At 42.5% G+C, this 27,301-nt stretch overlaps 1 protein-coding gene across 2 annotated transcripts in view; it reads left to right on the top strand.

Moving 5' to 3' along the window:
• Positions 1–27,301, top strand: part of LOC144113292 (neuralized-like protein 2) — a 31,569-nt gene that overhangs the window by 1,242 nt on the left and 3,026 nt on the right. The window contains exons 2-6 of one of the 2 annotated variants that reach the window (XM_077646283.1): positions 1,853–2,252; positions 4,450–4,618; positions 11,548–11,750; positions 20,635–20,839; positions 27,101–27,149. In XM_077646283.1, coding sequence (XP_077502409.1) covers positions 1,853–2,252; positions 4,450–4,618; positions 11,548–11,750; positions 20,635–20,765 — 903 coding nt within the window. In that variant the 3' untranslated portion in view covers positions 20,766–20,839; positions 27,101–27,149. Of the gene's footprint in view, positions 1–1,852; positions 2,253–4,449; positions 4,619–11,547; positions 11,751–20,634; positions 27,150–27,301 lie in introns of both variants that reach the window. The other variant, XM_077646282.1, reaches the window with a different exon arrangement.

Raw genomic sequence — 27,301 nt, forward strand, 5'->3', positions numbered from 1 at the left:
GTGCGTTTTTATGCCAGCTTGCGAACGTAGCAAATAATTTTAATAACGTTGAGCGTGGTAGCAAGTCTTTTGCAATTTTCTTTCAGACAGGCTTTGCGACCAGTACAAGGTCAATTTGTATTTTGAAATCTCTAACATTGTGTACATCTTTCAAAAGGAAAATGATTATACGATCCCTATGGTATTTATTTCATAAATCCGAGTGTTTTCTAATTACACTTTCCAATCTATTTTGACAATTTGTGAGAAATTCTGTACATGCACGTAAAAAAATTAACCATTGGTGTGTTCTGTTGGAAAACTAAAAAATCGGATTAATTGAGGCTGGGATGTATTATTTAGCAGAAAAATATTTGTTTTGAATCAAAATCATAAATGGTGCATGAAAGGTTAACAATAAATAGTTGACATTTCTTATAACAGCATTGTTAAGGAGTGATTTTAATAACTATAAGCAGGGCAGTTGAGGAGGAGCTCCGCTATTCAGAAGCATTGGAACCACGTACTTGATGAATGTTGTATTGATGCCAGCTGCTCAAGTAGCAGCAAGTAGCTCACTAACTGCTGCTATAGCTTTGTGGCTAAGGTGTTCAGCTGCTGAGCCCAAGGTCGTGGTGCAGAATCCAGGCCTTGGCAGCTGCATTTTGATACAGGCGAAATGCAAAAACATCTGTGTACTGTGCAGTGTCAGTGCAGTTTAAAGCCCTCCTCTACGGTGTCCCTCATAGCCCACGTGCCACTTCAGGGTGTTAAAGGGGCCCTGAGACATAAATCCGGCATGAGGTCTTCATTCTTCATATGCAAAGTAAACAACATTGTGATGCCTGAATGCCCAAGGAGATTGCCAAAAATCATAATATTGAATAATTTAATCTTCTCCAGAATGCTTGTTTCGAGCCAATGGTGTTAGAGTGCAGTAACCATATTCAACAGTAATGAGGTTGCATCTAGAGTGTGTGCTGCCTTTCTGTTTGGTTGGGTGTCCAGTTGGAACCTAGTTCCTTTATACTTGCGAAATGGATTACCTTGAATGCCATGAGCTTTTCGCATGCCACAAAAAGAAAAAAACAAAATGTTAGGGGCTAAACTTCCCATTTTGTTTCATATTTTCATGGAGGTGAGCTTTGTTGTTCAAGCCACACCAAGAATGTAGGAAAAAAAAAAACGAAAATCTGGTTGGTCGACACACCTTGCCTAAAAATGTGAAGAGAGAAGCCAGACAGGAGGCAAGGTTGGAGGGGGACCAGTGTTTATCATCCAGTCCTACCAACAAAGAAACATCAAGGGGCTTCCTTTGTTAAGTTAGTCGTCCCGCCCTGTTGCAGCACTGGGCAAGTGAAACGCGTTTTAGTCTGATATTTTTGTTTTGAACTTTTTAAATGAATTAACTTTCGTTTGCATGCTCTGATTTCAATATTTCATTTTGCACTGCCTTCTGGAATGCATGAGGAATCCATTTAATCACATTAATTGCCACTGATGAACACATTGTGATGTCCCTTTAAGTTAAGACCCACATATCATCACAACGGCGTAATGGCTTAGCTAGTACTTCATGGCAGTAAAAACCAGCACGAAACATGGAACTCAAGAAAAGAAGGGTGGCAGACAACTGTTTGATCAGCAGTTGTCAGTCCTTATGTTGCGTGTTTCATGTTGTGTTCCCACGTATCATTTACACATCCTCAATCATTCTTGTAGGCTGCTGTGGCCGGAAGTGCAGCTATCAGTAATCTAGGCTTATATCTTTTTTGTAATTTCTGATTGCTGTGTCTTATGAGTCTTCATTGTTGGAATGTACAGTTATGCTGAAGTGCTGTTTTGGTGCTGTATGCCTTTCCTGCACATCCAGGTGGTGCACAAATGGAAAGATGCATCAGGCAGCACATCTGTTCCTTCTAGCCGGTTTCACAGCTATCATGGGCGGAACCTTATTCTGTGTGACAACAACATGGTGGCCTACCGAAAGAAAAGCTTTGCCCATGCCCTGGCCTTCTCTGAGCAACCGTTGCTTCCAGGCGAAATTTTCCTCCTCGAGATCGCTCAGAATGAACGAGGATGGAGTGGCCACATGCGACTGGGACTTACACAGCACGACCCTGGTTGCCACTTCCCGCTACCCCAATATGCTTTGCCAGATCTGGCCAACATGGGCCGGTCCTGGGTCTTTGCCATTCATAACTCGGAAACAGACTCTGAGCATCCTGGCAGCTCCCCCTACCAGCGGCTTGACACATCCACATCAGTGTTAGGCATGTTCTTTTCATTTGATGGGCCAGCTCAGTCTTTCCATCACTTTGTGTTGGGTCTTTTCTTCATTTGATTTCTTATTTCAGGACTGACTTGCTTGCCATCTTAACTTTTTCCTTGCCATGCCGATGATGCATGGGTCACTGGTAGTCCCTAAAAGTGTAGCTCTGTTTCAGAGCTTCCTGTGCATTTTATGGCTTGTTATGCCATCAGTTACATAGTTGAGGAAGTAAACTGTCACTTTTGAAGTGGTGAGTTTTGGTGCGGGTCCAAAGGGCACAGTGTGCAACTTTTGTTTTGTGAGCATGGCAGACCCTAATACCTGGGCCCTCCTGCAAGCATTTTTGATATTGAAATAAATGTTTAAAAGTAAAAATAAAAACCTAAGGAAGGTTAAATAAGAAAATATAGAAGTAGCCAGGATTCTGAGGGTGATTCCATATAACCATAGTTCATTGTAATTAATAGGTGCCAAAACCACACATATGCACACACGAGAGAAGAGAATGGGACAGAGTGCCACTCACAACTGGTTTGATTTGCAGAAGCCACATACATACATATACAGTCAGCCAATGCATACGCAAGGAACATATTCACACATCAAGTCATACATGATAAGCATCACTCGAAAACTTTTTTTTTTGTCAGTTACGAACTAGCCCAACAAGAAGTTCTTTTAAACCATAATTCAGTTTGGATGATGAGTACTGCAAAAAAGCCAGCATAGAACATTGACTGCTATCCACCGTGAAGCTTGGCTTTCAGCCTGCAGTCGCTTTAGTGATTTGTGTTGGTTAAGACGTCATAGGGGTGCTGGCAGTCTTATGGCCCTTACCTACAGTGCATACATGTGGCCAGGGTTTGCTGGAGCCTGCCCTGGAAAGAGCGCTGTTTTGCCTGAGAAGGGTTCCTGCATGTTGTGATGGCACTGGCCAGTGAAGCTGCTGCCATGAAGTAAAGCAAACTGGCTCGCAAGAGCAATCAATTTCTTCCGGTTCCTTTCTACATTAGAGGCAGTGTGATTTGAGCCAGCATGAATAAATGTGTACATCGGATGGACATCCTGAGCGAGCAAGCTGCCGAAGTCAATTAATTGTAAAAAAAAAAAGTTTGCCTGTGCAGAAACATCTCACTCATTCGCTTGTTCATTTATATGGGCAATACGGTTGTTAGCAAGTACCTGCATTATGGTGTCGTTTAATGGTAGCTAATAACTATACCATGTAGGAAGGGGAGAAAGTGCACTTAGCATGAAAATGGCAGCCTGTATAAAAGGAGGAATATTTTGTGGTTATCAGTTATGGTAGACAACATATTATTTCAAGCCCTCTGTGTGTTCATGAGAAAGTAGGGAGAGCAAAAATCAGCCTACATTGGTGATACTTGCTCATAGCCAACTCATATTCAATGAATTCTTCAACTTCTTGAGCACCCACAACTGTTTTAGAGCTATACACTGCTTATGTCAAACAGGACATTAGATGATTCAAACTCTGAATGCATACTACCACCTTCCATTCATTTTGAATTTGAATGGTTGGAATTGTATGGTGCTTTTAAAAGAAACATTTTGTGCGTGTTACCTGAAGTTTGTTGCTGGTAAAGGAATTTCGCAGATCCCATCTTCCAGGAAGCCTCCCTGTCATTTCCAGTAGTACATGGGGCACAGATTATGTGCAGTGTGCAACTCTAAGGTCAATTGAAAAGGGTAGAAAACTGATCTTTGAGAGATGAAATGTTCCTTTTTGTGTAGATTGGTATTCCACAGAACTTTCAATATTCAGATTCCAACCTTAACCATTTTAGATCAATTTCTACAGAACTAAGTGTAAAAAGTTAAAGTTTCTTCTGATTTAAGTTAGCTTTAATGTCACTTCTTGAGTGGCGCATTCTATTCAGTTTTTATGCAGTAATAGTTCTGTGAACAATTATGGCTATCCGGTTGGTACTGTGCGAGGAATCCATAATGTTTCTTATTCTTCATCAGTAATTGCTGCTTTCAGGATTTCTGTGGGCTACCAAACACTGTGCACTGATTTGTAAACGAAAAGAAAATCCCCCAAGCTATTTCCGTATTTTTCTTTGCACAAATGGCACAAATTAAAAAGGTAATATAGTAGCTGTGTACAAATCTCCCTCTCCTGATGACATTTTTCTTTTACAGCTTGCCCTTCTACTTGAATACTGTTCATGCAGGCACTGGCGAGCACATTTATACAAGCCGTGGTGTTGTCCCTCGAAGCATGTTGCTTCCAAAAAAGCGACCCAGGACGGCCATCATGGGGACACCAGTTGGTGGCGAAGACAGTGTCGCAGGTTTTTCTGGCGATGGTTCCTTCAACTCTGGCACTGGCAGTTGTGGAAAGTAAGTTGGCCGCTGTTGAAGGGGCCTTAAAAATTGATATAATGCATTTAACCAATAGAGGAGACTATTGTGATTGTTCAATCCTTCAAGCATTCAAGTTTAAGAGCTCTGCATGAGCTTAATTTACAAATTTTTAAGAATTGCAGTGCTCAGCCAATCGTGGTGGCACTGCTGTGCACATTTTTAGTCATCTCTACCCATGGGACATCAAGTGGATGACTGAAGTCACTTCAGTGAGCTCTGTCATTGGGGCTTATTCAAGTGACACCACCTATAATCTCTGCAATCTTTCAGACATAGCCTAGCACTAAAGTCCTTTATATAATACTGCCTTACTGCATTTTAAAACAATTTTATTGTTATTATTTTTTTCAAAATTGTGTGCTGCAAATTCAAGGTTCGGAAAATATGTGAATGGCAGCCGGGGTGCGTTGCAACACAGGTTACAAATGTAGAAAAGAAAGTGAGATAACGACACCCATTGAAGCTACGGCAGAATGTCCTTTGTTTTGACTGCTGCCTTCGAGCCATCACAAACTAAGGTCATTGTTACCACCATTAATGTGCAAAGGTTGACGTGCCTTTTCTCTTTCAAGAGAGCCGCACATAAGATCATCAGATAAGGCCGATATGAAGATAAACAGAGTCCCACCACGCCATAACCGTGCAGACCATGTGGTTTTGAGGCCTCATTATGAGAACAAAACTTCTCCCAGTCGCTCAGCCATGTGGTGAACCACACTTCGTGAATGTGGGTGAACATTCTCAGAGCATAACAGTCTGCAGAGACACTTAAGACTGCTTACGTGTGAGAAGGCGTTTAGCCCGCCCGCTCACTTTGTGAACGCAGTTGCCGCACACTGCGGTGTGATGTAACCCGATGCCACATAGCTGGCAATTCTACCTCTGCATAGCTCTACATAGCCGCTGCTACGACGCTGCCGCACTCCATCTGATCTGCGCGCTAACTTTGTGAAGGCAGTCGCTGCCATACCGCGAGAATGCCCATATATGTAGAATTGGTCTTTCTGTACTTAACATTCATAGACCCTTGGGAGTCCTCATATGCCTCCTGATGCAGCGGTTACGTGGTGCGCCACTGCCCTAGGATGGCAGGTGCTGCCACCGGTGGGACTTGTGCAATCCAGGTTGTCCAGAGCAACCTCGTGCAACCAATCATGATTTATCTGCCACCTGCCAGGTTACATGAGGGCGCCATTTTTTATGGGTAGCATCGAGTGTCAACTTGCACGCACACACCACAGAGAGAGAGAGAGAGAGAGATGCGTATTCACTCAGTGGAGCTAGTAAGGACACCTTAAAAAACTGAGCAGCAGCATGCAAGTTTGATGTAGCAGAAAAGTGTGTTTGACACGTTTTTCACCTTTTAGAGCACCTTTTCACATGCTATAACACCAAGCTCTGTGTGCAGCTTTGGAGGACTACTGCCTCAGTATACATAGGTTCACAAATGCAGTGTGCCGTCTCAGGTGGTGGTGTTCTCATGGCACTGTGTTGGTGGCTTGGAGTTTCTGTTGGTTGACCTAGATGACATTAAAGCTTTTAATATGATAACATTTAAACTGTCGTCTCACAAACAATTTTTGGCTTCTCCGTAATGAAATTCCCCGATGACATCAGATCAGCGTGACCCCAGCTCACCAATTGGAGTGCACCACAAAATTTGAAATTGTCCATGAAATTCTCTGATTGGTTGAGAAAGGTCTCATGATCTTGTGACATCATCACAACCTGCCCAGTGTGGAAGGTGGCAACCTGCCCACCAGGGCGCTGCGCATGAGCCTGACGGGAGGTCAGGAAGAGCAACCTTTGTCTCAAGCCCCACCGGTGGCTATGCTTGAAAAAGCCACCTGCTGCGGCAGTGGCAGATCACTTACAGTATTGCTCCAGTATGGGTATGAGGACTCCCTGCGATCTATGAATATGATTGAGAGGGTTGTGACATCATCAACACCTCGTGACCACTAGTGGACCAGTCATAGGCCGCTGCCCAATTTTAAAATGTGAGGACCCCCAAAATTTGATGTTAGCCCATCACAGAAAATGGATTAAGGTGGATTAGTGGGTCAAATTAGTATAATCTTATATGATAATCCATTGACTGGTGCATACCATATAAGGGCAGTAGAGCCAGTTCCAACCGGAGCTTTGGCTGGAAAATTACAAGAACGACATAAGACTAATATCAGACAGAAAATTATACTAAATGCTATCGCATTTTCTACAAGAATGTGGTTAAGGCGGTCCCCAAGATCTTTTTATTTTATTTCTGATGCTACGGGATTGAGCTATGCGATGTATCAACCAATGTGCAAGGAAATACAGTATGTATTTAAAATTTTTCTTTCATCTAAAAAATGTACATATTAAGGTAAGAAGGAACTCTGTGTCTTCAAGCCAATACGGCTCTTCAGGCAGAGAATGAAATCTCGTCTCTCTGCAAAGCCACTTAGTCAGCTTCTGCAATTGGTGTGCGTCATTGGCAGTTTTCTGGTGCACAGTGGACCACCCATGCTGTATTATTGAATGCAAAGCCAGGTGAAGCGTGGAGCGGAGGCTTCTGATAAGGCGTTGACTACTGTACGTATAAAAGCCCATCTGTGCAACGCAGTGTAAGTGCACTTCATATTCAGTGCTCACATTGAGATTCAAATGACAGCCCCATCAGGTACAAGAGGGTGCGAAAGGAGATGGGGGGGTGTTTGGCAGGCTTGGACGTAGTGGTGGTTGATGGGGCTGCTTTGTCGATCACAGGACTGGGTACTCATCCTTTCTTGGCCAGAGGTTGACAGTGGTCATATTGCAATATGGTACAGTGTTTTTAACGTGACAGCGTTAAGGCTCCCATTCTGCAGAAGATCTGGCGGTGTCATCGTCACCGTTGTGAGCAAAAAATTCTTAGAGGACCAACTTAGATGGTCCACCTAGGTCACGTGACCTTGTGGCGTCGTCACAATCTACCCACCATCCGAGATTGTGAGCAAACTCACCATTGTGGCAGTTAAATTAATGATTGGTCGCGATGGGTTGCACAAGCACCCCTGATAGCAGCACCTGCCATTGCCGCTACACTACTGCGCTAGGAGTGGTATGATGTCTCCCAGGAATCTATGAATTTAAACTCGAGAATGACCAATTCCACATATATGGGCATTAACCCATTAACGCTGTCGCATCATGCCCTTTAAATATTATATTTAATGGTAGTTATCTTCAAATAATTAACCTATTAATCTCCTATTAATGAACATCACAGATAAAAGAAGAAAAACATCCCTTTCGCTCAATATTTTCGGGAACTGTTGGCTTCCGTCATGTACTGTCATAATGAACCCCTCTTTTTCCTTCCCTTGTCTGCTCATTAGCTAACTAGGGCCTCGATTATGGCAGTTTTGATGCCTTAGGTAGCATTAAGGGGGTTCTCGCAGAGCTTCCACCCTTAACGTTTGATCGTTAAGGGTAGCACTTGCGGTAATACAGGGCACACTACATCTGCCGCTATGGAAGCGGGTGGCAGTGGTGGACACTCTCAAGGTTAGCTTACACTACACATGAATACCCCCGAAAGCAGAAGATTGTACGGCCATCGTTGTAGCTCTGTTGGTAGAGCACCGGACGCGGAATTCGGAGGTCGTGGTTTTGGATCCCGCCAGTGGCATGTGGTTGTTTTTCGTCTGCTTTCTAGTCAGTTATCTTTAAATAATTACCTTATTAATCTCCCGTTGATGGAGACCAAAAATTAAAGGAAAAAAAAAAAGTCTATGCTCTTTGGTTCCGGGGACTGTTGGCTTTCGTCATGTGTGTCATATCGAGCCCATATTTTCCCTTCTCTTGTCTGCTCTTTATTTGATGTGTCGTGTAAGAGTTATGTAGTATCAAGGTAAAACGTCACAAGAGTCTAAATTAAAAAAAAAAGCTAACAATGTTTGTTGTTGGCTTTATGAAAAACAAGCTGCTGAACTTAAGGGTTCAATCATCAGTATGTAGCCGTCAGACGGTATTCTAGAGGCCCGTGTACTATGCGATGTCAGTGCACGTTAAAGAACCCCAGGTGGTTGAAATTTCCGGAGCTGTTCACTATGGTGTCCCTCACAGCCTGAGTTGCTTTGGGACGTTAAGCCCTAATAAACCAAGCCAACCAATCTACAAATGAAATGGGGTTTGTACCGTAATAATTTAATAGTGCCTGCAACATTTCTCAGGAACAGCCATGCTTTTTAGATACTTTTAACTCTGTGCTGTAAGAAATGGAATAGAAGGCGACAAATATGGTTAATGTTCAGAATGAAATAAGGCAAATTGATTTAATTTATTTACAGGTGCAGTCAGAAGTTTATTTACAAAACCAAGAGAAATTTGATATCTCCACATATCAGTCCAGACTGACTAGGTCTGCAGCATTTTTCCTGCACCGAGGAAGAGAGAGGGAGAGTTGAGAGGTGTCCAGCTTTCTGTTTTCTAAAATGGGGTCCAAGTTAAGCATCATCAGGAAAGTGAAATTTCACTCTGCCTTTCAGCCCAGTTTGAGTTTATACTGCATTAAGGTAGGTTGGTGGACGAGTTGGTGAGTGATCATTATGAAGGAACATGGTGAAAAAAAAAAATACTGGACAGGAGAACAGACACACACTCTTGTGTCTGTTCTCATGTGTGTCTGTTCTTTTGCGCCGTGTTCCTTCATAATTTGTACTACACGCTGTGCTGGTCTTTTTGGAAGTTTGGCGTTAAATTGCTCCTTGTGAGCATAGTGGCTGCCTGCCAGCTGCTGACGCAACTGAACATAAATAGAACACAAGCGTAAATCACAGCCACCTGACAGTATCAAACAGTCTGAAGCCGCAAATGGGCATGTCAAGCTCAGCAATTGGCATGCCTTATTGGTGGTGGCAAAGGCCTTTATTTAAGAACTATAAACTCCAATGTAACATGCACCTAGGCTGATGTTAAAATGCAGGCTTTATGAAAGGCGGCTTTGTTAAGTGCAAAATTGGTTTAAAACTCTGGCAGTCATGGTAACACACCATACCCTTTCCACACGAATGGTGATGATTTTGAGACATGTAACCATTATGTGTCATCATCACCATGCGACACAAGAAATTTCATTGGGTGTATCTTGTAAATAGCTTCTGAAAAATTGCAACTCTGAAGAGTGATAAAACAAGATAGAATACTAAGATACTTAGTGCTTGAATGGTGTATGACTAATGGAGTGCTCAGTACAAACGCCATCAAAACAGCTAAAAATAAAGATAGCTCGAAGTGGTTTCATTGTTCAAGACTAGTTTTCATGCATGGGACTGGGGAGACCTGGGTTGACCATTTGTCACATTACCCGCAACACTGTGTATAGCTCGTCTTGTGGGCTTTTTTGATTATATTGTGATGAAATATTGTGTCTGTGAAGGCCAGAACACGCGAGGGTAAACTCTACTGTGGCAGAGAGGCCTGCAAGGTTGCTCAATACGCGTGCCATTTCCACACAAAGAAATGCATTATTATGCACTAAATTCAAGGTGTGTGAAAAGCAAACTTAAAATGTGGAATTTGAAACATGGATTTGTTGCTGAAAAAGGGAGCTGTGACATGTTTTGTGGCTTGCAAGATTAGCTAAGTAGTCTGCAGTAGGTCCTTGAAGAAGGTGATTGACATCATGTTCTGAACAAGCCGCCGCGGTGGCTGAGTGGTTATGGCGCTCGGCTGCCGGCCCGAAAGACGCGGGTTCGATCCCGGCAGCGGCGGTCGAATTTCGATGGAGGCGAAATTCTAGAGGCCAGTGTGCTGTGCGATGTCAGTGCACGTAAAAGAACCCCAGGTGGTCGAAATTTCCGGAGCCCTCCACTACGGCATCCCTCATAGCCTGAGTCGCTTTGGGACGTTAAACCCTCATAAACCATAAACCATCATGTCCTGAACGTGTTTCATGGTATGATGTCTGTGCCACATGTTGTTCTTCATTGTTGAGCCATAGTGACATGGAGAGTAGTGCTTCAAAGCCAATCATTCTGGGAGTTCAAGTAACAACAATCAGTTTATCGTGCTCTCATCAAAGTGCTGGAACTGCTATCTAGGAAAATTGGTAAGGATTCATGGCAGAGGACCAGCACGCAGCGATGATGCACAAGGAAAGGCGCACACAACAAAGTGCAGCAAAGTGTTTAAATGATGATGAGTAGGTGCCATAATCTTCAGCGTCAAGTTGCATGAAGGCCAGTGGGGGAGGCTGAGCATCAGTATTTAAATAGTTATCAGTGTTGAGAGTTGTCAGGCAGTGAAAAACTGCAGTGGGAGGATGCTTGTTAGTGCTTGGAAGTGAAATGTGAGACATTATGGCTGTAGTGTAATGCGTTACTGACTGCTGTTAAGCTGAAAATGCGGCTTGGCGATAGAGTGGGATGGCCAGAAGTGAGGTATGTCTAACATTCTCGGACAACAATTTTGAAAATTGGAATATTGTAAGATACTTTTATGGAAATATTGAAGGTAATGGTCGATGTAGCAAAATCTTTCTTTTAAAATGTTTCCACTTATCACAGAACAGTTAAGACTGCCATCGCAAACCAATGGGGAACGCTTTTAATGATAGCAGAAACGTTAATTGAAAAAAAGTGCAAGACTGCTGTCGGGTAATCTGCGGATATATAGATTGTTATTTTGAAATCTTGAATTATATGAAAAGATAGTGCTCATAAACAGTTTCCCGCTCAAAAATGCTTTTGTCCAGGATTGTTGCATATGGTACAGAAATTGGAACACGTACACACTGAGCACTTGTAGAAGCTAAACTAAGGCATATTCAGAAATGCTATTGCTAAATCAGTTGCTATTGCAAAAGATTTACATCAGTAATAGTCAAGGGTGTCTTATAGTTGTTTACTGTGTTTGCACTCTTTTTACTGCTGCTGCAGGTCAAGCATTCTCCCGACTGATGTGGGAAGCCGCATTGGTGTCATGTATGTAACAAGGGGTCAGTCGGCTGACATGCATTTCATCATAAATGGGGAGGACCAGCTGTATGCAACAGACATTCCTCATCAGGATAAACCTCTTTATGCTGTTGTAGATGTCTACGGCACGACCAAGCATGTTCGCATTGTGCAGCTTTATGGTGGTAAGTACATGTTCTGTGTATCTTGTGCCACGCGTCATCAGTGACAAAGAGGCACTTCTGGTTGAAGTGTTTCGGTGTTGGAAAATACACTAAACATGAATTTTTATGCCAGCGTTCATTGCCTGTGAAGTGCAGGAGAGCGAGCCAATTCACAGTGTCATAGATGTACGGTGTTTCAGCTAAGCTGTGCCAAGCTTGAAAAAAGCACCGATGCATTGTACGAAGGTTTGACGTGTGCAGGGTTATAGGTTGTAGGCAGTCATCTTGGCAAGGTTAGCATATTTTTTAAAATGCATCTGATTTGCTAATTGGCAAAAATTGGCTAACTTTTTATCGCAAACTTTAGTGCAAAGTTTTCAATGTTCGTACAAGTTGTAAAGCATGTTGTAAAATGTCCATCTCAGTTGTTTTGTTTAAAGTAATTTTAGCATGGTTCCTTTTTTGTGGGGGGCTGAAAAATAAAGCCCACAAGGTTTAAAAATTGTCACATGATACTGCACTCCCACAACATGATGTTAGCACCCTCAAACAAACCCAGATTGAAACAAAGTTGCTGTGAACAAAGAGGCCATGGTTCTGCGACAAGCAGGGGTGCTTCATTTTGCTCGAATCATTGTGCTGCAGCATAGGCACAGCGTCCTTTTGTTGCAAGAAATTATTTGTACTTGCCTGCTGAAGCATCCTAATTCTAAAAAAAGTGAAGTGCCTATGCTTATTGCACAACCATCGCTGTGACCAGTGTGCTGTTTGTACGTAGCAGTTCTGTGTAACCAAGTCCTTTCAGTTGGGACGTGCTTGGGGGTGCTAACATCGTGATGTGGGAGAGTGTAGTCACATTACAATTTTTAAACTTCACGGGCTTTATTTTTAAGCCCTCCAAAAGAGGGACCACGCTAAAGTTGCCTTAAATAAAACGGCTGAAATGGCCATTTCTCTGCATGTTCTTCAATTTGTATGGTGAAAATTTTGCACTAATCTTTTTGATAAAAATGTTGGCTAGTTAATCTTTAATTAGCAAACCAGATACGGTTAAAATATGGTGACCTGCTCAAGATGACTGCCTAGAGCTGTGTATTAGTAGATTTTCTTTATTGTGCATTGTTGGTCTTTAAAGCCTGGCACAAATTGGCTGAAACACCCTGTATACTGATTCAAGTGCTATAAACTAAAATGGTGTATAGTTAGCGTAGACTTCACAACCCTCACAAACTTAACAGTAAAAAAATTGTAGACAATCAATGCATTTTGTGTAGCAGTGTATGCGTTAGCATGTGTGTTCGTGCCGGACAGAGCAGCCAATGCCTCTGACAGGTTCAGACTGTGCGATCAGGTGGCGTAAATGGGTGAAAAACTTCATTGGCTCTCGAGAGTATTCGACGTCGAATACTGCTGCAGTGCATGCCCGGTCGATCAACCGGACTTAGTTGTCTAGGTCTTAGTTGGCGTGATGCAGTCCGTCAGTCACTGTGTGACACACCATACCCCCTCTCGACTCTCCCCCACCAGTCATTTTCACCCTGTTTTCATCTTTCCCTCCCTTCTAAATGTGGAGGGGGAGAGTTCTGCTTCCACTTTGTCACCTACCAACCGAGGCTTCAGATGGATGGACAGACAGATTTTGCCGACATGGGGGTTCTAAGGCTATCGCATTACAAATAAAAATACGGTGGGCTAGCAAAGAGTCAAATTCAGTAGTTCATATTTGCAGTCAATTGAAACTATTTTAGTGCTTTAGTGGGACCTTTAAAGTACTTAACGGCAAACTGCAACAAAATTTAACTTTGGCTGGAATGCCTCTTAATATGTCAGGTACGTCATTACACCAACCGTGACAAAGTTCTGGGCTTCTTAGATGGCCAGTTCTGTTGTTATAAGCGTTTAGAAACTCAAGAGCAGACGATGCGTGCATCTGGCGGCATATCGTGTAGTTAGGTAACTTACCAGACATGACGTATTGACCACAAAGAACCTTCCTCAAGCTGGACCCATTGGGAATGAATGGAATACGGACGGCATGGATTGAAAGCACTGTTGGTGGTAACGCGTTACATTTTTCGGTAGCTTAGTAACGTACTCATTACCATTTCGGAACTATGACGGGTAATGTACTTACGTTAACATTTTTCGGTAATGTGAGGTGTTACGTTGCTAGTTATTTTTATTCCAATTGTCCTCGCCCCCTTTTTGAGAAAAAAAAAAGAAATTACAGAGCACCTAAAGTGATGTTGCAAATACACAAAATGTACAGGTGCTCTCGACAACCCTTGTTGCGGCTCGCACGCATGCCAGAAAACACCTGCCTTTGACGACGCACCCAACTAAAAGAATAAGACAGAATACCCATAAAGCACGAAACATGTGAACGAAAACATTCACACTCTTGCCTTCACCTACCTCCCCTTCCCAAACTACTCGCACACAAAACTTTCTAAAGAGTGGAAGCATGCCGAGCATTTTGGAGCATCACATTTTTCAGAATGACTGTAAATTTGTTTAGACTTCAGGAATGCTTTCTGTGTGTAGTTGGAATTGATGAGAAGTGTCATTTTGTGTTTAATGTCACATTCAGAAAATGGCTTCACCATGTGCCACAGAGTTAGAAGCCGTCACATGTAACTCTACAGGCAACTTTAGGCCACTGCTAAGCTCCTGCACATTTGTGCAAAGTATTCACATTAAATCAGTATTTTGTGTAAAATCGTTGGTTGGGCTAGAACTTTTGTGAAATATGAGCTTTATAAAATTGTTAGAGCGAGTTCTTGCATTGCAGATGCACTGATTAAAATTTATGGCTATGGAATAACGGCCAAGTAACATGCAGCACTTTTTTTCGATAACGATGACGGTAATGCGTTACTCTTTTTTGTAGCTAACGTGGGGTCATAATGCATTCCTTTTGTTTTAGCGTAACGGGAAACGTATTTAGTTCCTTTTTTCCGTAAAGCCTACAACACCGATTGAAAGGTTGGTGGCTGAAATGCGGGTTGGTAGTCCTATTGTGGTAGTGTGGAAAAAAATGTTACGAAATTTCAGACAAGATTACTATGTTGAAGCTCTGTGTAGCCATCAGGGGCATGTACGCGCATGCTGCGCATGAAGGCTCACGCCGCATGCGTTCCTGTAGTATGGCAAACTGTGCACGTTGGGCGGCATATGGCTGTTTTCTTCCACATGGCAATCTGTTGAGGTCCTGGCCTGAATTGGTTAAAATTAATCAAAATTCCACATCATCTGCTGCAATTTCAGTCATTAAAGAAGGCTGTTACAAAACTTGTACTAGCAGCGCTACTTCCCTTTGGTGACAGCACAGTGATAGCAGGCAACCAAAACAGATGGTGGTGTCCAGTTGTATGTGTTCATTCGCAGCGCTATATATTCTTACGATCAGCATTTTCATCCCTTACAATGCACGTTTGGAACGCATGCCAGCTTGCTGTAGTTTCTGCGGGAAGCAGTAAGCCTCCGAAACCCCACCACCACGGGGTTGAGCAGCACCTTCTTGAACTGAGTGGTCCATTTCTGCATCATTTCCAGCATTGATAATGGTGGCCGTTTTTTGAGTTTTGATTTTAAAAACGGATTTTTGTGAGCAATCCTGATGTGTTCACTTACAGCTCTCTGTTGACATAGAACTAGAAAAACGTCTTTACGGGGTCAAAAATTCTCATTGCGGTTGGTCTTTAAACTATGCTGCCGCATGGCACAGTAGTTAAATTAAAAACGGTCAATGCAGTTGATGTTGCAGAGTATGCGTTAGTGTTACTGTTCTCTCTGGATAGAGCAGCTGCTGCCGCTAACAGGTTCAGACCACCTGCACGGGTGGCGTGTTGACATGCCTTATCCCCGCTCCATTCTCCCAATCCAATCAAGTAGTCGCATTTCCACTCTTCTCCACCTGTTGCCTCCCATCTTTTTGTCTTCCCTCCCCTTTGAAAGTGGAGAAGGGGTTATCCCTCTGTCCACTTTGCCTCCTGCCAACCAGGGCTTCAACTGATGGACAAATTTTTCCAACATGAGGGTTTTAATGCCAATGCATTAAAAAGCACTGGATAGATGGAGTGCAGGAAGTGCAGACTTTCACACATACAACCTTTGTCCGTAAAGTTCAGAGACTGAATCCATAAAAAAAAATGCGTTTAACATCGAAATCATTTCTGCAGCACCCCTTCGAAATTGTCTCCCTTGCCGTCTATGCACAGCTTCCAACGCTTCTTGAGGTCTTGGAAGCAGTTGGAAAATGCTTCTTTTGGCAGGGCTGTCAGCTCCTTTGTCGTGGCGTCTTGAATGGCCTCCACGCTCCCCATCCAGCGACCTTTCAGGGCTCTCTTCACATGAGGAAACAGGAAAAAATCGCATGGGGAGAGGTCAAGCGATATGGCAGATGGGGAAGTACAGCTGACAACCGAAAATTCAGACGCCTGATTTTTCGGACATGCTTGATTATTCGGACTTTTTCGCGGCACCGCGACATGGCCCATAGAGCCAATGTATAAGAGCGCCTGAAATTTCAGATGCACCGCAACTGACTGCTCGATTTTTCGGTCGCACTCGCTGCCAATACCCAAGCCGCCATATAATGTGTACAGTGGAACCTCATTACTTCAAACTGCAGGAGAGATCAAGAACTTGATCAAATAAAACGAAATTCAAGCTTAAAGGGGCCCTCTTGCGATATTGAAATTCTGCACGATTCGGCACATTGCGCCTGCTTGGTTTCGAATTCGTACGGTTCTTGAACGTCGTCCGCAGCATCGTCTTTGTTTTAGTCTTCTGTCGCCGCACCTTCCTTGACGCCGGAGAGTTTGTGGACCGCCATTCGGCGCTCTGCCTCTTTGTTTGAGGATCCTATTGAAAACACCATGTTTCGTCTTCAGCAGTGATGCTGTCGACGAATGCAGCATCCTTCTCAGCCTTGGAGAGCAAATCAGCGCTCACTGATGCCTGCGTGTCCTTCTGGTCCTGTGTGATGGAGTGTGGCACAAGTCTGGCATTCAGCTTTCGTTTTCCTAAGTTCTGACGCAAAATTTGGTGGCATGTTGTCTTACTAATGTCGAGAGCACCTGATAGCATGTGGGCTGCAATGGTGCAGTCTTGCTGTACGATCTCTGATCCGAGCCACATTGTTTTCATTCCGTGAGGCTGAAGGGCGCCCCTGCCTTGTGTCGTCTTCCACCGACGTTCTCCCCCAAAACGAACCTCGTGTGCCACACGAAAACTTTCGCCCGCGATAATGTCTCGTTGCCGTAAGTGTCACGAAGGAGCTATGTGGCTGTCTTGCCAAGCTTCACACAGAATTTTTTGTTTACACGCTGTTCAAGGGTTGACGTCCATCTCTCCACATTCACTCACTGTAGAATGCGCAGACTAGTGACAACGTATTTTTCTACATGTAGTGCCATCTAGCGGCTGCCACAGCAATGAACATAAATAGCTCAGGTTAGCCCGAAAAGATGGCGCTACACATACGTACCAACATTTGTTTTGGGGAATCATTTCTAGAGAAGAAAATAAATCAGTCTCAAAGCTTTACGGACAGAGGTTGTATTAAGTGCATATGTACATTTTGGTTTTAAGTAAGTGGTGAGCTGCAGAATAGGAACTGAATGGACTTTTGTCTCAAGTTATTTAATGCTTCAGGTGCGTACTAAGTTGTACGCGCATGTGAAGGAAACTTTCGAAAATATGCTGTGCATATGTTTGTAGTATGAATTTTCATGATTCAGATACAAATCCTTGGCTCAAAAGGGAACATTTTCAGCTGTCATTTTTAGTAATATAAAATATCAAAAGGTAATAATTGTGCTTGTTAGGAGAAGTGCCACTTGCAGGAGTGCAGAGTGCTGTTACCAACAACTGGGAAAAAAAAGAGTTATTGCATGACTTTCCTATATACTTTTGGACAGGTTTTCAAAGGGATAATCTATGGGTTCGATATATCCAACAGTTTAAAATATTTGGTTTCGATTTATCCGGGCTTGACTTTATCTGAATGCTTTAATACCCCTGTCACACGGGCACTAGTAAGGCCTTAGAAATTAAGGTCCTTTGCCCCAAAGGCGTGTGACGCGCATCTACACGGCAAAGCGTCGAGACCTTTGTGATAAAGTTCCGTAGCAATAAAGGAGGCCGTCAGCGGCCTTAAAGTTGCTTAAAGGAGCAACCCAGACGGCAGCACCAGCTAGCGAGCTCAAAGAATAAAAAATTTACACAATTTTTTGTTTTGAAACCGTATGAAATATCTAATTTATCTTATTCAATGGTTAATTTTGCGTTACAGTGCACTTAACTGTAGAGGAGGCTATGACTAAAGACATCCACACTGCTAAGAAAGGACTTGAACGCTTTTCAGCAGCCGCATCGACACACACGTGCTTGCGCATCTCGCTTTGCTGTTTTTTCTTCGTTTGCTCTTTGTTGTATGCGTGTTTTGAGTTTGCTTGTGTGCACAAAGACACAAGCAACAAAGCACGCTTCTCGAACACAACGAGGAGCTGAACGGAAAAGTGTGCCTACCGTGGTCGGACCGAAAACGATGAAAAAAAAAGAAACCTTGTTTCAAAATATCCGTTTCTCACCGTCAGAACGCTCGTTTATTATCGTGATACCTACTTTTTCCAACATAAACGAATGCACTCTTAGCTGAAGTGCTACCGTCTGCTTTAATTTCATAATGTTACTAGCGCCGCTTCACACACAGCGGTGACTTTTGGCATTCACGGAGGCCGCGTTCTAGCTCCTTTGGATTTTCCGTGTAGCAGCATCGCTGCTCCTTTTCGGTTTACCTCCTTTAGTGCAATAAGACAACTTTACGGCAAAGGCCGAGAAGAAGTCCCGTGTGACAGGGGTATTACTGGCCGAATTTTTTTTTTTTTTTTCTGCATTGTTTCCACGGGGAACTGAACGGCCATTGTGCATTGTTGGTCTTTAAAGTTTGTACTAAACAGAGCCCACTGTATCATATTCATTTTGTAAATAAGTTGTCTGCATTTCCACTGGTAAGAATGAACCAAAATCAAGCTTTGAGAAAAAAATAAAAACAAATGGCAGATCTTTTTTGAAATCAGGTTGTGAGTTTAGTGTGTGAGAAGTTGGAAAATAAAGTGCGAACCTTATTACAGAAACACCCCGTTAATTTGACGCCTGCTAATTCGGAAATTTGGATAATTCAAACTGCCACGGGGTTCCCTCCCAAAGCCCAGATAAGTCTATGGTGTTGGATGATTGTTGATTTGGACACTGCAGGGCTCACACTGTCAATTCGGACAGGCTTCCAGAAGCGGCACTCTGTAGAGATATGACTTGTTTGCCTAGTGATCGTCAAAATATCCATCCTCAGGACTGAATTGCATTTTACACTGTTCCCCGTGCAACTGTGACATGTGTGCAGCGGTATGTGTGCAGCGGCCGTCATAATGACAATAGGAAAGCCCCTGTTGCTAGACTGAGAAATAGGCTGGCCAAATAGTTTCTTTTTTGGAGTTTTGCCGCCATGTCCGTGGCAGCAGTAGCTACAGGCTGCATATCAGCCAGGTAGCCGAGCCAAGCTGCTGATTAACTTTTGGCTTATCCTGTCATTTTTTCTCAAAAAAGGAGATGACCATTGCCTGGTTTTTCACCAGATAAATTTGCCATGATGCAAGTGGTTTTCGGTAGTTTTTTGGTAGCCGTTTGATAACTCGATATTTAGATAATTTTGACATCTTTTACACTCACTTGATGCCAAAATTTACTAGCTTAGTGTTTTAGCAAACTTGCCAAAAAAAGAAAAAGGTAACTGATATATGGAAGAGCATTGGCATGACAGTGACCAAAATATTATCTCTGTCTAGCATAGCATCTTGTTTCTCTCAAAATTTCAGTGACTAACAAAGGATATTATTTGTTTTCTCAGGGGTGCTTTCAAGCAGGTTTCATTCACAGGCATTGAGTGGAACATAGTTTCCTCCCTGATTTGCGCAGTGCGAGTCGAGTTAAATAATTATTTATGGCATGTGAACCCTGAAGCTTTAGGTGGATCAGAGGAAATTAACGAAAATAAAACCACTCGGCTCGCTCTGTGGTTGGACAGCCCTTTGTAGTGATATTTATGCACAGGTGGTTCTACCTTACTGTATGCCTTAGGGTAACTCTATGCCAGTGCATCACATCATCCGAGTATACTGCCATGCATGCTGTGAAGCCACCCTCTGATGGTATGGCAGCCTCTCCATTTGGAAGGAGCACAAATGATCGCGAAACTTTTTGCACGGTGTGCACTTGTAAAGTTGCTATGCACAATGGCTTTATGCAGATTGATTGGGTGGCATGTAAACAAAGCAACGCTTCATAATCTTGTACCACAGCGGCACTCGCTGTGCTGCTTTCCTCCAAATGAAGTAGTGTTGTGTGTAAAACGAATTATATAATTGTGGGCAGTGAGGAATTCACTTGAGAGGCGTAGGTACCAGAATGTGCAAGGGGGGTCGCTGCATTTCTTCCTTTTTGCGCAATTTTTTTACTTATCCAAACTGTCCGTAACAAAAATGGCATATTTTTCAGTCTTTGGACACTAATCTTTCAGTGTAGCTGCACTTAGTATTCCTTTTTAGTGTCCTTTAGAACAGCTTTAATTTTATGAAGGCAATGCGATTTGCTGCTGGCTCGCTTGTAAATATTTGCTAGAGTTTTTCCCAATTGCTTTCATTAACACTTAGTCGCCTGTTCCCATTTTCGTTCAGGTTGCGTTTTGGTTTTGTTAGGATGAATAGTACATCATGTTAGACTTGGTGGTGCACATTCCTGACATTTTTTAATTCCCTTTAATGGCTCCTATATTGACTCATGCAGTGCTGTTTTAAACTATTTATAAGTATGATGGGTTGTGCTAATCACTTGCTGGCCACAGTGGTGGCTTCTTTGCAGAGTGCCTGCCGTGATGCTATCCTCCAACATATTTCAAGCTGTGCTGTGCGGACTTTACCGCTTCCACGGAAGCTCAAGGAGTACCTGTGTTATCACTCGCCACGCCCACAATGAACAGTGGGTGGCTGTGCTGTGGCTACAGCTGGAGACCATTACTTCTGCCTCAAATCGTCAAAAGAAACCTCTTGGTAATCTGTGGAGCTTCTGAAAGGAGTTGATGTTATCTTTGATAAGATCGTGCCTATACAGTTCTTGTCCCGAGGGCTTTCTTCATGAGTGCCATGCAGTTGAATTTTTCAAAATTTTTCTTTGATACTGAACCTGTTAGTATCATAAATTATTTGTTGCTTATCTTTGAAATAATAAATGTGGTGGCCGCTGCAGAGCTATATTTACTTATCATAGTTGCAGTGACAGTTTGAGGCATTTTCATCACTGTTGTTGAGATGACGGTCACTAAGGTAACAAAAAAATGCAGGCCCCACACGTTTGTCTTGGTCCAGGGACCTGAGATGTGATGTTTGTAAACTGTGGGTGGGTGGCCCAGATTTGAAATGCCCACGTAATGATTAGCAATTGTTACGCAGAGTATCATGCTGTATATTTAGTAAGTCTTCTGTATTTTCATATGCATTGTTACCTGATAGCTTAGCACCACTTGCTGAGCAGCTATGTTATAGGATCTCTCTACTGTAAACCCTTGTAGGGGCAATATGGCTATGTGTAGGCATTCTTAGGCACATAAATGTTAAAAGTTGCTCAGCAGTAGACTACTAATGTTTGACATTTTCTAGGCAGCCATTTATGGCAGTGAGCTATAGGTAGGAGCCTTATGATGGCATGCAATTTCAGCTCATTTCAAAACAAAACGTGCTTGTTTAATGCTGAGTGCATCATACTCAGGTGTGTGACATAATTTCTGGCATTAGTAATATGATCACTGACTGGTAGTTTTATGAACCAGTCACTGCTTTTTCTTTGTTGCATGCTGCTGTTCAGGAAATTGGCTTTCTTTGTTTCATCTTGTCTCTCTTCTCTCCTTTTTCTTTTTTTTTCATGTGCTTACTTTCTTTGAGCTTCGTAATGTCTGGCATTGACTGCTGGTGCCATATTGCACTAACCTTGACACCTATGTCATGTATAGTCATACCATCATCAAATGCAGATGTCGGAGGATGTGGCTTTCAGCACAGTCAGTAATACCTAGTCTGCAGTCATGGAGGCAATGATTTGTGTCCAACCCTTATTCTTCTGGATCATTATTCTATGAATTGACTCACCAGCTTGGTGCTGTGCCACTACCTCAGAGTGTGTATGCAACAAATAAATGAATGAGCTGAGATAGTGTTACCTTGATGACTGAGCAGTACTGATTTACATAGCAACAGTCAGAAAACATCAGTGTTATACTTAAACCCACATGCCCATGATTGCATCCTAAGTTGCAGTGGTTGTGCCAGAAGCCACTCACTGTATGTTACACATCCAACCCCAGTGTGGTTGTACCAGTTGTTGCGTACACTGCCTACAAATGTGTGCCAACATAGGGTAACATTTTAAAGATGCATCACTATGCATGGTCATAGTGCGCTGTTGTGATAGTGTACCAATACTAACCCTCTTTATGCTTTTTGTGTTTATGTATATGCAATTGATGCATGAAGGCTGAGATAATGAAAAAGCTGCACAGGGCTATAGGACCTATTCATACAAGGCCATATGCCTGAACTGTGGTATTGCACAAGGCATAGTACTCAGTGGTGGGAATGCTGTGCGAACTGCACCAACCTGCGCCAACCTGCGCCATTGGATTAAACTTGCTACATGCTGCTACAGATGGGCAATTTTTGATGAAATTACAATGCTGCTTCAGAATACGTACTGTTCCATCAACCAAGAGCTGTGAGGTGAATTATGAGGTGGTGGAGGTTGCAGCCTAATGTGCATGGGCATGATTCAGGTTTCTCCTCTTGATGCGTGCCATCCCGATAGAACACAGCCCCACCACGTTTCTCCTTCTAGCCCTTTACCACCTAAATTATCGCATGATGCACAGGCATTTTGCCTCGTCGAGGCAAACGAAGCACGTTTGACGTTCTGCCAACACTGTCCGAAACGAACCTGCCGAGTGCACATGCAAAGGGAACAGTACAAGGGGCTTAAACAATGCTAAATATCGGTTCCGTGAGGTTTATCGAGCTTTTCCGCAGCACTGTCACATGTTCAATTGGCTCAGTGCATTATCACAAGGAATGCTTTTTACATGTTACAGCTGATGGCTCAATGGTTTCAGGGACATTGCGCTCATTATAAAAGGGCCTTCAGTATTTGATCTTCTGGCTTGTTTGTGCAGTAGAACCTCGCTAATTCTAACATTCTGAGTGTAAAGTTGGTTCGATTAAATCAAGGTACGAAAAACATTGAACCACTTCTAATGATGGGTAACATTCTCCACGGCTTGGCCACGTTGCGTGCGCATGATATCGAGCTAGTGTCATTGCCAGACTTTTTTCGCCACGCGAGCTTCAATTGGAGTGCAAGTAAACCATTTGAACCGAGTCTGTTTTTCGCAAAAACTTGAAGATGAAGCAGCGCAGCACACAGCAATGCCGAGACCATGATCGGAGGAAAATTGCACTGCTCCTTAAGGGGAGACGCGGGTGTTAAAATATAGTAAAAAAAAATGAGTTTTTATTTTTCAAAAATGAAATATACTCTTAAAGTACCTACCTACAAAGTTTCAAGGTCTAATTCGACCTCGAACTACCAAAAAACGGTGCATTTGATGTCTTTGAAGCTCCAAAATGGCCAATTCAAAGCAGAATGGAACAGAACTTCGTGCCCATCGCTTCCCATGCCTTGTTCCCGGGGGCCACCATCTTGGTCTTGTTAAAAAGCTGGTGGTGTTCTCTACATACCGGTATTATTCACTACTGTGAAATCCTCTTGGAACATCCGCATGTTGCTATTTTCTGAGGCCTCTACAATGACCTCTGAATGGCTGGCGCGTGTACTTCAAATGCACTTTTCTAAACTTGGTGTTTTTGCCAGTGTGACTAGCCTTACGGAAGTTTTAGTCATTGTTTTTACGGTGGAATGTTTCACTGTTTTTCACTTGAGGTGAATAACCTTTGCGAGTCGTCCAAGGCGTGCGTTTATTCACTTTTTTTTGCTCTTATCTGGCATAGAGGCATTTAAACAATATTGACACATCTGGATGAACCGTGCCCACAACTAGCTGACATTATTACTTTCGTCGAAATCAGATGTTCGCAATATTAAATTATTTCTCAATATTGAGCTCTTGCTACAGAACATGAGGAAGCTGCTCCAAAATGAATTTTCGCCTCCTATAAAGCTTGCTTCTAATTGCTCTTGGCTATTCCCACCACTGAATACTTCATCAGTTTCATGGCACCATGTTAGATTAGTGATGTGTTGGGTGCTGAGAGTGTACTTCATGGCATCATTAATATATGCACTTTGTTTAAGTTAATGGCAGTGCATGAATTCAGGTGATTAGAATTCATGTTGTTGCCTCGTATCTTACGGATATTTTGAGGTGTTCAGTTGAGCTGTATTTGTACTTTGGAGTTGACTTATTTTTTTAAAGTTTCACTGCAGCCGAAGTGATTTGAATATGTCCTGTCAAAGCATTGCATATTAACATTGTCCATGTATCTCCTATTTCGCATTGCAAAACCACAGTTATAAGGTGAAGTAGTGTTATGGAAGGGCATTCAGGTAACATATCGACTGACACATAAGTCATTTTGCCATCTGGAAAAGATGTATCACGTGTCAGTTCATTTTTTGTAGTGTTTAATGTTCTAGCCCTGGACTTTTCTTTTGTCTTTATTATAGACAGAAAGTTTGTGATGGCCTCTGCTGTCAGCAATGGTGCTAAACTTAAGCGTGAAGTGAATCCTAGTTGTAATGTGTCATGTGTGTGATATCTGCCTAATGTAGTCTGAATGGTGTGGCATTGTAATGAGAATGACTATGGTTGGAGGGCAATTTTTTTCAGGAAATTTGTTCACTTGTGAGCTCAATGATATTTCTTTATGCTTATTATTTAAGAACTTCAGTTTATTTATTTATTTATTTTGCCAAGCAGCAATACTCTTAAATAGATGTGTGAATCATGGCTGCATCTGGACTGGCATGACTTGGCTCTGTTTGAGTGGTATTGCAAAGAATGAGTGAAATTACCTCATTTATGAAAAAAACTCAACTTGCTTTTACACTGTCACCAGGTTATGCACCACATCCTGTCATTCCTTGATACCTTTTGGGAACTCATTAACAGCATGTGTTCTGATAGACAAGGGTGATTTATGCTATTTTGTGTGAAAATACCTGAAAGTTTCGTAGTCATGAATCATAAGATAATTTTGACATGTGCCTGAGGTATGGCAGTTCTTTTGTATTTTTGTGTTGCATTATGGACCAGCGAGCTCTAGTTTTCTAAATGCAGGCTGCATTTAAGGGCTGCTCTCCAAAGTTTTTTTTTCACCAGTTTTTAAACAGAAGTTTGAATAGGTGTCTGCAGTTTGAGTCTTCGTAAAAGACATTCACCTGGGTAGTCATAATTGGTATCTCTGTGAAGTTAGTCATATCACTATCTGCTGTGGTAATTTGTAAGTTGCATTACATTGATGAGCCAATTAAGACAAGATGACAGCAGTGAAGACCCGTGTTTCAAGCTCCTTTCTTTGTGACTGGTCAGGAACGCTGCTCCTGGCAGCGCACAGAATGAACCACACCTGCTGAATTGTGGTGCGCTTTAAGGAAGAAGTTTAAGGGAGCAAGGATCAGGATGTTTGAACCTGCCCCCTCTTTCCGCACCTGGCAATAGGAAGCACTGCTACAGCATTGGGGAAAGTTCTTGCTACTCTAGTTTTTTGAAGTCTTCATGGACATGCAGTTTGTTGCTTGCCTGTGACGGTTGTGACATTTTAGCATGCCATCAATAAACAGTGTTTATCCATACATTATTTTGGTTTTCAAAATAAAAGTGTTCTTTGTTTGGAAAAATGTCACTCCTTACTCTACACCAAAGTGTGCCTGTGTTTTATGCGTGTCACATCACAAAATTTTGCTTCGTGAATGAAAATTAAGGTTTGTTTTGAGCCACTTGGATTTGTGCTTCGATGGTCTCTTAATACTCTTTGTGGCAACATATAGTGTGATGCAGGTTCATAAACAAGCATTTCAGTGGCAAATGATGTGTTATTAATTGTTCAATCCACGTTGTCAATGGATTTCTCTCTTTTTTGCTATAAATGGCTGTTCTATGTGCTGGGATTAGCAATTTTAAAATAACAAAAGGGAGGAAACCAAAACTGGGTGGTGCTGCCAAATGCAGCATTTTGAGTAGTGGACCAGTGACCTCGGAGACACTACTGGTGATGATGATGCCTGTGAAGAGCTAAACTTGCGAGTGATGATGACTAAATTCATGAAATGCCTATAGTGACTAAAATCAGTGCAGAAATTTTTGTGCAGAGAGTTAGCACTGGCTGAGGAAAGTTTATAATTGCCCATGGAAATCTCTCCTCATGAGGCGACAGTATGGGCACCCTTAAAACGATTTTTGCAGAAACTAAGTGCTGCATGCAGTGCAATTTGGTGTATATGATCTTGATAGAGGTGAATTTTCAGGAAAAATTTCTCTAAGGTACATGAACCTCAAAAAGCTTCTGGAGTTGGCCTTTAAACCTTTGGTGCTTTCTTGTTGCTTCTGCATTATGAGTTTCTGATTTCGTCTCTATCACTTGTTTAACTTGAATCGGAACAGAAAAACTCAGTTCGAAAGGCTTTTGGTATCACTATAAGTGTCTGCTTCTGTTAAAGCATGCAGGAATGGTACTCAAGCTAGGAGTGTCCACATGTGTGGTAACAGATTTTATGGTGATGTCATAATTTTGTGCAGAAATCTCTGGGTCTGAGCATAAGCACAGAGGACTAAATTTTGTGAAATGTTTGCCATAACTCTGTTTTTAAAGGAGCATAGGCACCAAATTTTGGTTGCACATTTACTTCTTTGTAATGATGCATAAAATATTACCATACATGGATCACCATGTGGTACTTGCCTGCGACTGGTACATAATTTATGATTGAATTCCTTCTCTCATGCTGTTTCGGTTTTTTCAACAGCCGTATGATGGCTGTGGTGTTGAAGCTTAGTATAGGTCAGGCATGAAAAAAACTGCAATATAGTCACTGCTTCTCGCTGGTATTCAGTGAAGAAAGCGAATCTAACATGGCACGAGTTTGGTAATGTGCTATTCAAAATAACTCAGATATTTCCATTTTTCATGTTGGTTTGGTGCTCAATCCCTCCAGTTTTCCCTATCAAGCATTTTTTCACTTGATAAACTATCACGAATATGTGTCAGAGTGTGGAGTCTGATTAATTTGAATTCTCTTGAATCACACCGCAGATTTTTTTCGTGGTCCTGGGAACCCCCTAGTGGACAGCGGACGAGCCAGGTTCGTCGTAAATCGACTCATTTCTGGCTCATATCGACTCCAGCTTTTATTGTGTTTTCTGGTGTTCTGTGTCCGGTTTAGGGTGAATAGGGCTCGTCTAAAGCATTTTTTGTTGCGTACAGATTGCAGCACTGGTAGTAAATGACCGTTTT

Source organism: Amblyomma americanum, chromosome 1 (assembly GCF_052857255.1).
Source record: "Amblyomma americanum isolate KBUSLIRL-KWMA chromosome 1, ASM5285725v1, whole genome shotgun sequence".
Lineage (NCBI taxonomy): Eukaryota > Metazoa > Arthropoda > Arachnida > Ixodida > Ixodidae > Amblyomma > Amblyomma americanum.